Below are 11,871 nucleotides of genomic sequence, written 5' to 3'. Positions count from 1 at the left end.
TTATTTATAGTGTTTAAATGAAAGACAAGTTTGTCTTTAGTGGTACAAGTCACTAAGCATTATGGTACAAACCATAATGCATAGATATGTTGCAAATTAGATTTATATATAATTACTTTATTTAAATTATTAGGTCGCAACGTGCGTTTAAAAAAGGTCGAATTCGTGTTTCGTAACAATCGTTTTTACAATTCAATTTTTCCTGTGACTTCTAATTTTTTTATCCTAAATTTCGGTTTCCATAATAGAACTTACTCAAGTTCATACTCTTCTTTCTAATTGCCTAGCGACGTCGATTTCACAAGCGACAACGTTTCGATGTTGCTTGTGAAGTTTGAGAACGTGCCCTTTAACTCGTTAATGTCGTTGTAATACCCTGCCGGAACGCACAAGAGGTAATTAATGTCTTTCGTTTAAAATACTTTTTGAAATTTATAAAGCTGTAGCGTGTGAGGCATAATATGGTTTTAATATGTTTTCCTATAAATTCGAGTTTGTCTACGTTTCAACGTAATCTTGGTATACGCTTTCGTGCTTTATTTTGTATGTTTCCTACATATGAATCAGTTCGCATGTAATACGTTTGACTTGACGGTATAAATTCGAGTTAGTTGGGTCAAAGTTATGATTGTACGGTATAAATTTTACTTACTTTACGTTTTGATACAATCGCAAGTTACATTGAATTCAATATGATACGTCCGCAACACACGTTTTCATATAATTAACACATCACATAACGCTTGGATTAGTCCATTCGACATTTACAACGTACCCACGCCGCAATGCACGCGGATCTTAGTACTCGTTAAAACAGAAAACCCAGTATCAAAATAATAACAATATTGAAGAATTATAGATTGAAATGAAAAGAATAAAAACAACACTTGCCTAAAAAAAGTCTCTTTAATATCCTTTTTATTTAATAAAGTTACCCCTAAAACTTCTAGTGATAGTGATAGTTACCCAATCAAATCATGCCATGTCAGCACCCAATATTCTAGTGATAGTGATAGAAATGTAGTGGGGTGGTATCACTAATGATGGGGATTTCAATGTACAAGTATTAATGCACAATGTACAAGTCATACCCTATCAAAACTCAAAGTTTAACGCGTGACCACCATAACTCGTTATACTATAACTCGTTATAAAAAGCACCGGCGGCGGTGTTCCACCCCGTTATATAATTTCATCACGGGGATTAACGGATGTGCCCCGGGTGCTCTAATACTACAACCAAACACAAATCGGTGCCTACCTGCCCATCATCATCCGGTTCACTCATTTCTACAGTTTCACCACACCAGAATCACACTGAACCTGCATCACCCAACATGAATAACTCCGGTTTGTCTAATCTATCCTTCATCCTACAATTTCAATTTCACTTTTCTGCTTTACTTTATTCTCGATCGTATATTCAGTGTTTGTGATCGGTTTTGATATGATATTTAGGGTTTTGTACTTGACGGTTATGATTTGTCGGTAATTCTGATGTTTGCGTTGATTGTTGGTTTAGTTTGATGATCGTCATTTGTAGGTTGTGTAATTTGTTAATGTTATGATGTATGAAGAAGAATCTGCTAGAATTTGAGGAGTTTTTGGATTACGTGTTCACTTTCCACTTGTTTATCATTGTTTATGATCGGTTTTGATATGATATTTAGGGTTTTCTACTTGACGTTTATGATTTGTAGGTAATTTTGATGTTTGCGTTGATTGTTGGTTTAGTTTGATGATCGTGATTTGTAGGTTGTGTAATTTGTTAATGTTATGAAATATGAAGAAGAATCTAATAAAATTTGAGGAGTTTTTGGATTAGGTGTTCACTTTTAAGTTGTATATGGACTGCCTTAGGTTTAACTCATCGTCTGTTAGGTGTTTGTGATCAGTTTTGATATGATATTGACTCGACGGTTATGATTTGTCAGTAATTTTGATGTTTGCGTTGATTGTTGGCTTAGTTTGATGATCGTGATGCGTAGGTTGTGTAATTTGTTAATGTTACGAAACATGAAGATGAATCTAGTAAAATTTGAGGAGTTTTTGGATTACGTGTTCACTCTCAAGTAGCATTATGGACTGCCTTAGGTTTTTGATGTGATTTTTAGGGTTTTGTACTTGAAGGTTGTGATTTGTCGGTAATTTTGATGTTTGCGTTGATTGTTGGTTTAGTTTGATGATCCGATTTTGTAGGTTGTGTGGTTTGTTTATGTACTGAAATTTGAAGAGTTTTTGGATTACGTGTTTGTCGCTTGGGGAGTTAATAAAGTTTAAGCAATTTTTTTCGTTGTTTTTTCTGCATTCATCCGGTTTTACCATACTAGAATCACACTGATTCATTACCTGAATATGCGACATCAAACATGACTCCGGTTTGTGTAATCTAATCGAAGCGTTTCAGTTTCACTTACCTGCTTTATTTTGTTCCTGATCCGCTGTTGTTCACTGTCAAGTTGTATTAGGGACCGCCTTAGGTTGTCTATTCAGCCTTTGTGATCGGTTTTATATGGTTTTTAAGGTTTTGTACTTGGCGGTTATGATTTGTTAGTAATTTGAATTTTGATGTTTGCATTGATTCTTGGTTTAGTTTGATGATTAGAATCTGTAGGTTGTGTAATTGCTTATTTTTATGTATATGTTTCTTTAGACGATATAAATTCATAAATTCGTGTTATTTTACGGTTAACGCTGCCACAAGAGGTAGTAGAATGAACCCAAAACAATTATTAATGTTATGAAATATGAAAAAGAATCTGCTAGAATTTGAGGAGTTTTTGGATTACATGTTTGTTAATTGGGAAATTCATAAAGTTGAAGTGGATTTAAGGAGTTTTTCCATGTTTTTCATCATACATGGGGCGGATTTTTTTATATTTTACTGTAGAGCATTTGATCGCTTACTCAGGACAGAGTGTTTCTACATTTTATCTTAAAGATAGATATGTAGTTGCTGCTGAAATTTTTATGTTAGGCCAAGGTGGAGAGTTAAACTTACCGTTGGGAAGGGCTAGGTTTCGTTAGATTTGTAGTTACAGAAATGCACCAAGGGTGTATCTATATGTACTCTATTTGGCTTATATGCATATCAAGGACCATTTATTATATCATCTACATATCACCTCACATGTATTTTCTTGAACTTATCGGCCATTTTAGTTGATTGAAACTTTATTCAGTAACCAGCTTTGACAAAAGTAAAATGAAATATGAATACGAAATTATGAGTAGTGAATTTAGAAGCAAGCAAGTATAACTGTTTTTCTGCGTGCTAACTTATATTTGTAAGATTTTCATGTAATGGCTTACGATGGGATGCATAATTTATCATTCATTAGTCGCATTTTATACTCTGCTACAGGGAGTCCCCAAGAGACGGTTCCTCCAGTTGAGGGGGTTGCAGGGGGCGGGACAGCATATGGATGGGATGACGGTAGCTTACAGGATCAAAGTTTACTAAGAGGGACAATCGACCCTTCTAGGGTTCCATCTTCTGAACTAGTGCACGTGTGGTGCATGCCTAGCACTGCAAATGTCGGACCTCAAGAAACACCTAGACCACTGGAGCCCGTAAGTATCTAAGTTTTTGAAAGTTGTCGGTGCAGGCTAAATTGGATATAAGGACAATGGGGTTATTGGATTATTAAACAATAATGATGTCTAAAAGGTCTTTTTGAGCTAGTGTATCCTTTAAAACACCACTTTGAATCATAGTAGACATGTCAAATGAGGCAAGGGTTAAAATTGGAAATAAGAAATTAATTCTTTATCGGCATTGGCTGTTCTTCGCGTTTGAAAATAGATTAATGCCATCGGCGAAAGTGTTCTAATATATTTCTATAATTGCCAGGCTCTTCGTGTTACCTATTAGGATTGTTGGTATTCCTTATTATCATTGATATAAATATTAGAGTAAAATGCCATTTTCGTCCCTGAGGTTTGGCCACTTTTACGACTTTCGTCCAGAGGTTTGTTTTTTCGCATCTGGATCCAAAAGGTTTGAAATCTTGCCAGTTTCATCCAACTCGTTAACTCCATCCATTTTTCTCCGTTAAATGAGGGGCATTTCCGTTTTTTAGACATTTTTTATTAAATAAAAAAAAATCTATAAGAAATAAAGATCCACGTCCACCTATGTTGACTTTCTCCCCACCCAAACCCTTTAATCATCACAAAAAACTCTAAACAGACGAAAATACCCCTGAGCTAACGTTAACAAATGGATGGAGTTAACGAGTCAGATGCAAATGGCAAGATTTCAAACCTTTTGGATCCAGATGCGGAAAAACAAACACTTGGACGAAAGTCGCAAAAGTAGCCAAACGTAAGGGACGGAAATGGCATTTCACTCTTAGATTGAAGCTTGATGGTTTATAATCACACATGAATGCATAATAACTTAATGTTACCTTGAAGGTATCTCTTTTAGCCGGAAGAAACGAGAGGGAAAGCATACAAATCGCTATACGTCCTAAAGTTTCTTGGAGTGGATCCAGTAATGCCGGGGTTGTGCAAATTCAGTGTACTGATCTCTGTTCAACTTCTGGTGACAGGTTAATATTTTATGACACGCGTTCTGCAATATTAATATGGTATCTCCAATTCTCCAAATTAAGAATATAATTAAATTTTGTTATAACCAGGTTGGTCATTGGTCAATCAGTTACATTAAGACGTGTGGTCCCCATCTTGGGTGTTCCAGATGCACTTGTACCAATTGATATGCCAGTCTCACAGATAAATCTACTTCCAGGGTATTTATTACATCAGCGATAGAAAGTTTAAATTTGAATGTTCTTTCATGTTGACTTTTGATTTGACTACTATTTATTATTATTATTATTATTTTTTTTTTGCAGAGAAACTACTGCCATTTGGGTTTCTATTGATGTTCCAAGTACACAGCCCCCAGGACAATATGATGGAGAATTTATTGTTACGGCTACGAAAACCGATGCAGAGTGATTGCCTACCCTCTTTTTTCAGTTAAATATTAATTGCTGATTCCAAATAATTGCTAGCTTGTTTACATGCCCATATTTGGATTACTAATACTATTAATTGATTTAGAAAAGAAATATTATTTTTGTATCTCATTTGTAGTAATAAATGTTAACTTTGATTCTTCACAGATGTGCAGCACAATTTCATGATAAGTCTGAAAAATATCAAGTATATAGGGAACTCAGAAATTGTCTTGATGTCATTGAGCAAATCGACGGGAAACCAGTTGAAGAAGTGGTGAGATTAGAATTATTTCATGCATACATTTTGTGCAGCACGTTTTGTAATGAACCGTTTATAAAATCTTCTCTTTTTTATTCAGGTAGAAAGAGCGAAATCTGCAACTACAACTTTACGAAGAGTTCTTCTTTCGCCTTCTTTTTCTGATTTCTTTTCAGAAAACGGGCCACTAGATATGATGGATGAAGATGCAAACCTTTCTATACGTGTGAAGCTAAGTTTGACTGTATGGGACTTTGTTCTCCCAACAACACCTTCACTTCCAGCTGTCATTGGTGTATCCTAAATTCCTACTATATTAAGAGTAAAGTACACGGATGGTCCCTGATGTTTACCAAAATTTTGGATTTGCTCCCTAGCTTTCCAAAAGTACACGGATGGTCCTTGTGGTTTGAACTTTGTAACAGTTTTAATCCCAAGTTTTCCCAAAAGTACATGGATGGTCCCTTTGGTATGCACTTTGTAACGCATTTAGTCCTTAACTTGGACATGATAAAACCTTTAGATTTGTTGGCTAGGGACTAGATGCGTTACAAAGTGCAAACCACAGGGACCATCCGTGTACTTTCAGAAATCTAGGGACCAAATCCAAAATTTTGATAAACAACAGGGACCATTTGTGTACTTTATATTAATTTAATGACTATATTGTTTGGCATCTAGAAATTTTCTATAAAAATGTCCCCATCCTTCATGATTATTAAGATATCTGATACTGTAATCGAAGATCGATTTGGTGTTGAACATGGAACTGCCGAATGGTACGATGCTCTAGAACTACATTTTAAGTGGCTGCTTCAATATAAAATCAGTCCATATTTCTGCAAATGGGGTAACAGCATGCGTGTTTTGACTTACACTTCTCCATGGCCTGGTATGATCATTCATCATTCAAGCGATTATTTCTAGTTAATCTTATCCAGTTATCAGATATCTTATCTCTTTATTTTTTTGTATTATGTAGCGGACCATCCGAAATCAGATGAATTTTTCTCAGACCCTCGCCTTGCAGCTTATGCTGTTCCATATAGTCCTGTAGTCCCTTGGTATGTCACTAGATGCCTGAAGTGTTGTTTACTGTGTCATGGGGGGGGGGGGGGGATTTCGACCCGTTTACATATGAATGGTTCGGTTCTGTTTGGTCAAATAAAAAAATATAAGCCAAAAAGGGCACTATCACACGGGTTAAAGTGGCCCAAGTGTGATCTAGTTGCATACAACCTTGTAGATTGTTTTATTCAAAAGATTAGATTCTTGTTGTAATAATCTAGTTTTTGTAAATATGGATATAGGGTAAAGGTCAAATGCAAATGGGTCTTCACATACTAAACGTGAGAAGTGAAGGAAGTTTTTTTCTTCTACTTAAGCATGATGTTTAGTTGAAATATGTAAAAAATAATTACTTTTTTTCGTGTATTTACTCTAGTAGAGTAATTATGTGCAATTAGAGTATTACACTAGAGTGATTACATAATTACTCTACTAGTTTAAATACACGATTTTTTTTTAGATTATGGGACTAAAATACGTGCTTGACAAGATGGGGAAAAAAAGAAAAGTCACTCCTTCACTTCTCACGTTTAGTATGTTAAGCTCATTTGTACGATGACCTTACCCTATAAATATATGCACTAACGGTTTATAGAATTTTGGACAAGAAATGTTGGGTTAACGTGAATCGTAATAGAAATGACCTGTTTTGACCCGACCCTCCCATTTTGTCACCTCCAATGTATGATGATGTTGATCATGCGTCATTGACATCACTGATTCTTAACAGTGGTGATTTAGCAAAGGATTACCTGCAGAAGGAAGTTGAGATCTTGAGATCAAAAGGCCATTGGAAGAAAGCCTACTTTTACCTGTGGGATGAGGTATTAACTTTTTTTTTTGGAACAACAACAATGGAATCTTTATTCATCGAATCAAGAGCAAACGACACATAGCAAGGCACTATGAAGTCGCAAAACCAAATCAAGTACATAGTCCAGGATATCAAACTGTACATCAAGAGAAAACAAAATCAAGAAACTAAACATGAACCTTCATAATCTTTACTCCATAAATGAGGTATTAACTGTTGAACCAAATATCAAAATGCATATATAATTACATATATACATATACATACATACATATATGTATGTATGTGTGTGCACGCGGATATGGATAAAAGATAAAACATAATAATAACAGAAAATCTTGAAATTCAGGGGAAACATGAATCATGAAAGGATTTTAGTGTCAAACTTGTATTTACAAGTTTATATACTAATATTCACACTCATCAATATGATCTGCATGAAGTTCCACCATAAAATAACAATCTGGAGATAAACATTTATCATATCTGTCTTTTGCTTTGTTTGACATGGAACACATGGTTTTCTTTCAGCCATTGAATATGCAACAGTACGATGCTATCCGCCGCCAGGCTAGTGATATTCATGCCTATGCACCCGATGCCCGTGTATTGACTACATACTACTCCGGTAAGAGCGTCTCTAATCTGCAAATTGCATCCACTATCTTTTCTCCATATTTCCTGCAAGAAACTTACAAGTTATTTCTGTTACAATCTAACCAAGATATAATAAAGACCACTACGCATTAGATTGTGTTTTATCTTTTAGCCAGCTACTACATGTAGACATTTTGGTTAGAAAAAATAACTAATATACTTTTAAAAATATTGTAATGATTTTGAAATGGATAGATGCTAGGGATGGTCTGAGACTAGTTTCGAGTTTTATTCAGGTCCAAGTGATGCACCTCTTGCACCAAATAATTTTGAGGCTTTTCTCAAAGTACCAGGGTTCCTTCGCCCTCATACACAAATATATTGTACAAGGTAATAATATTATTCTTTTAGCTATGCTTTCGTTCCCTTGCATTTAACAAGGGGTATTAGGGCCGCCTAAAGAAGGAAAGTGATACGTGATTGTTGCAAAAATGTGGTTAACTGGTTATTAACTTTGAAAAATTGAGAAGTTAAGGATTAGATATCTTTGTGAACACACTCAAAAGTACATAAATATATATACCGTTAGTTGATGTCTTTAAATATTTTCTAAAGACTTGACCTTGAGTATACAGAATCTATACTAGTGCACCAAAACCTGAGTTCGATGTATGTTTTTTTTTCATTTGCAGTGAATGGGTGATTGGTAACCGTGAGGACTTGGTGAAGGATATAATTGCAGAGATAAAACCTGAAAATAATGAGGTAGTATCTTGGTGTCAATTTCGACCCGTTTACTCATCAAGGGACTTGGTCAACCCAATTGACCCAGACCTTTTTGATCTGTTACCTAACCAGACGGGCCACCGATTTTGTCACTTTCAGTTCTTCATATCTACTAAATTAGTAGTACTAGTATACAAACGATCTGATGATGATATTGAACAGGAATGGTGGACATATGTTTGCATGGGACCATCGGATCCTCACCCTAACTGGCACCTGGGTATGCGGGGCACACAACACCGTGCAGTGATGTGGCGCGTATGGAAAGAAGGTGGCACTGGCTTTCTTTATTGGGGTGCCAACTGCTACGAGAAGGCTACTGTTGCTAGTGCAGAGGTACCTCATGTTTATGGGTCAACCCGACCCATCCTGTTTTTGACCAATACTAAAACGTACCCTTACCAAACTCGCCACGTGTATTTATTTTTAAGTTCTATTGTTTATTTTGGGTGTATATGAGCCAGATAAAATTCAGGCGGGGGCTTCCCCCAGGTGATGGTGTATTGTTTTACCCTGGTGAAGTTTTCTCATCCTCGCGTGAACCAGTGGCTTCTCTTAGGCTAGAGCGTCTTTTGAGTGGCTTGCAGGTGATCTTTTATTTTTTACTCTTCTTTATAAATTCTCATTCTGTTATGTCACCATGACCCGTTTGCAACCTAGAGCATAATTATTAAAATTTATCATCACTGTATGCTAGTATGTTACAGTAGGATACCCAAGAGTACATCGGCCGAAACAAGGCTCATGTTGGGTTTGGGAGGGTAATGGATAATTTTGGAATGGGCCAAAACATGCTGGGTTGGTTGGTTCAACCAGCAACAATTGTTTCTCTTCTTTTCTTGAATATGATTTTTTTTTTTTACAAATTGTTTGGGTGGGTAATGGATAATTTTGGAATGGTTAAAGAACCTATATTATAGTAATCTAATTTTAAAATAGAGTAAATTACGATTTTGGCCCCTATGGTTATATCACTTTTACCCTATTAGCCCAAAAAGGAATCTTTTGACATCTATGCCCCCAAGCTTCATTTATCTAACTATTTTGGCCCCCTAGACTAACACCATCCATAACTCTGGTTAAAAATAGGTCATGTGCAGCTCACATGATGGGCAATTATGTCATTAACCTACCCCATTTAAGTTCCTTTATAAACAAAATCCCTGCCTCATCTAATCCACTTCATCTTCTTCCCCTGTTCCCTCGCAAACCCTAGAAGTAGAACCACTCTTCGGGTATGTTTGGCAAAAGTAGTTGTTGGCTGGTGGCTGGAGGCTGGTAGCTGTAGCTTTTTAGATATATTTGGTGTTTGGCAGAGTAGCTGGAGCTTTTAATAAAATGTATAAAATGACCAAAATGGACATAACTAAAAATTTAAAAAGTTTGTGCATTAAAAAGTTTATTATCTTTAGAGGTTAAAATAGTCATTTTTTTCCTAAAAGCTTGTAGCTCCTTCTAAACGCTACTAGTAGGAGCGTTCAACCAAAAGCTTCAAGCTCCTTCAACCAAACAAGGCTTTTTATTGAGCAGGAGCTTTTTCTTAAAAGCTTAAAGCTAGAAGCTTCTAAAAGCTCCATGCCAAAACATACCCTTCGCCGGATCCCCTATCTCCCCCGCAAACCCCATGGCTACTGCCTCACACCTCTATAATGTTTCCCCCTCTCCCGCTCCACCTTCTGCGGCGGTGATTCCGCCGGAAAACTTGAAATCTCCGGCAAACTCACAAAACTCTCCGGTTCCGATTTAACAGTTGTACCATTTTCCAACGAAGTCGTCGCCGGCGACCGGTGGCAGTCAAAATCGGAATCGTATTGTTTCAAGAGTAATTCACCCCATGTGCCGGTGAATAGACTCGAGAAGAGTGAAATCGGAATCGAACCCATTATTTGGCATCATGTTTTTAGTAAGAATCGGTAACAAAAAAATATTATTTAGTTGTGAAACTTGTGAGCAAATCTTGGACCGGTTTTTCAGTTGAGGAATGAAAAGGGTTAAATAGGTGAGAATTGGGAAAGGTGTGTGCACCTGCTACGGATAATGTTAAAAAAAGGTATTAAATTGAATATAATTGAGTTTTGATGTTTTTTTCGAACTTTAGGGTATGGGGATGCTTAAATGAAGAAGATGAAGATGGGTTATTTTTGTTAAAAGGGTTTATAAGTGGGTGAATTGACATAAATGCCCCTCATGTGAGGGGCACATGATTAGTTTGTAACACAATAAATGGATGGGGTTAGTGATGGGGGCCAAAAGGGTTAGAAAATATGACGACGGGGGCACAGATGTCAAAAGATTCCTTTTTGTGCTAATAGGGTAAAAGTGATATAACCGTAGGGGCCAAAATCATAATTTACTCTTTAAAATATAATGATTTTGGAAGTTCACCAATTATCTTCTTTCATGATAAACATAGTTGTAATCAGGTCTTTTTGGGTTGTCATCTAACCCGCTCAATAAACGGGCCGTGTTTGGGTTGGCATGTTTAACCCCGTACAATTAAAGAGGACGGCATGCAAACCCATTTAGTTAAACAAGTTGACCCACCAACCCATTTATGGCCCGTTTAACCCATTAATTACACCACTGACCCCTCCAACCTGCAGGTTACCAGCTTAACACGTTTACAACTTGATTACTACCCGTTTGACTTATTTAGATATATAGGTTTAAATGGGTCGTGTTCGACAAATTTAAGTGTGTTCAGGTTAGGGTTGATATCTATAACGCAAAGAAATATATAGGTCATGTTTGGGTTCAATGATTCAACCAGCCAACCCGACATGATTGCCGTCACTAAATCTGTTTGTCTTCTCTTGAATTTTACAAATAAATTACACTTTAAATATGATTACAGAAGCCATATCTTTCATATATATAGTAATCTGATCTTTCGAAATAAAATGATTTGAGAAGTTCACCATTTGTCTAGTACTTACCTGATAAATATATATTTCTTTCGTGTTTTAGGACATCGAGTACCTAAAGCTCTACAGCTCTAGATACGGTAGGGATGAAGGGCTCGCGATTCTAGAAAAAACCGGTATGTACTTAGGCCCAGAGCGTTACACTATGGACCACAACCCGATAGACATGATGCGGGGTGAGATTTTCAGAACATGTCGGCCCTAGAACGTAGGTTTTCTTTTGGTGTAGTGATGAAACTGTGTAGTCGTATAAATGTTGAGTTACAACATAGTTTCACAGTTTAGGCAGTGGTCATGTTTTTGCTTTGTGGCATGACACATTCCAAATGCTATTGTTATATCATTCTGGTACTTGTAGTGGTTCATAAATGCATGTTTTGTTGTATGCAACGTTTTAGTAAAGTATTCAATTACCATTTAACTCCTGGTTTAATGAAAATATGTTTTTGTTAG

General features: G+C 36.3%; 1 protein-coding gene across 2 annotated transcripts; it reads left to right on the top strand.

Moving 5' to 3' along the window:
* Positions 1-1,196: 1,196 nt before the first annotated feature.
* Positions 1,197-11,839, top strand: LOC110936304. Of its 2 annotated transcripts, none has more exons than XM_022178654.2 (16): positions 1,197-1,350; positions 3,365-3,573; positions 4,420-4,556; positions 4,647-4,757; positions 4,863-4,964; positions 5,136-5,244; positions 5,330-5,524; positions 5,953-6,121; positions 6,212-6,293; positions 7,028-7,121; positions 7,643-7,739; positions 8,005-8,098; positions 8,401-8,473; positions 8,657-8,830; positions 8,959-9,081; positions 11,462-11,839. In XM_022178654.2, the coding sequence occupies exons 1-16, from the start codon at positions 1,212-1,214 to the stop codon at positions 11,621-11,623; spliced, it is 2,070 nt and encodes a 689-aa protein (XP_022034346.1). In that variant the 5' UTR covers positions 1,197-1,211; the 3' UTR covers positions 11,624-11,839. The 2 variants fall into 2 exon arrangements, with proteins under 2 accessions (XP_022034346.1, XP_035844985.1); XM_035989092.1 differs by lacking the exon at positions 1,197-1,350 and adding an exon at positions 1,465-1,488 and having other exon boundaries at positions 11,462-11,816.
* The last annotated feature ends 32 nt before the right edge of the window (positions 11,840-11,871 follow it).

The sequence above is a fragment of the Helianthus annuus genome, chromosome 4 (genome assembly GCF_002127325.2).
Source record: "Helianthus annuus cultivar XRQ/B chromosome 4, HanXRQr2.0-SUNRISE, whole genome shotgun sequence".
Lineage (NCBI taxonomy): Eukaryota > Viridiplantae > Streptophyta > Magnoliopsida > Asterales > Asteraceae > Helianthus > Helianthus annuus.
Note: the sequence above shows the minus strand (reverse complement) of the source record. Positions and strands in the feature narration are given on the sequence as shown.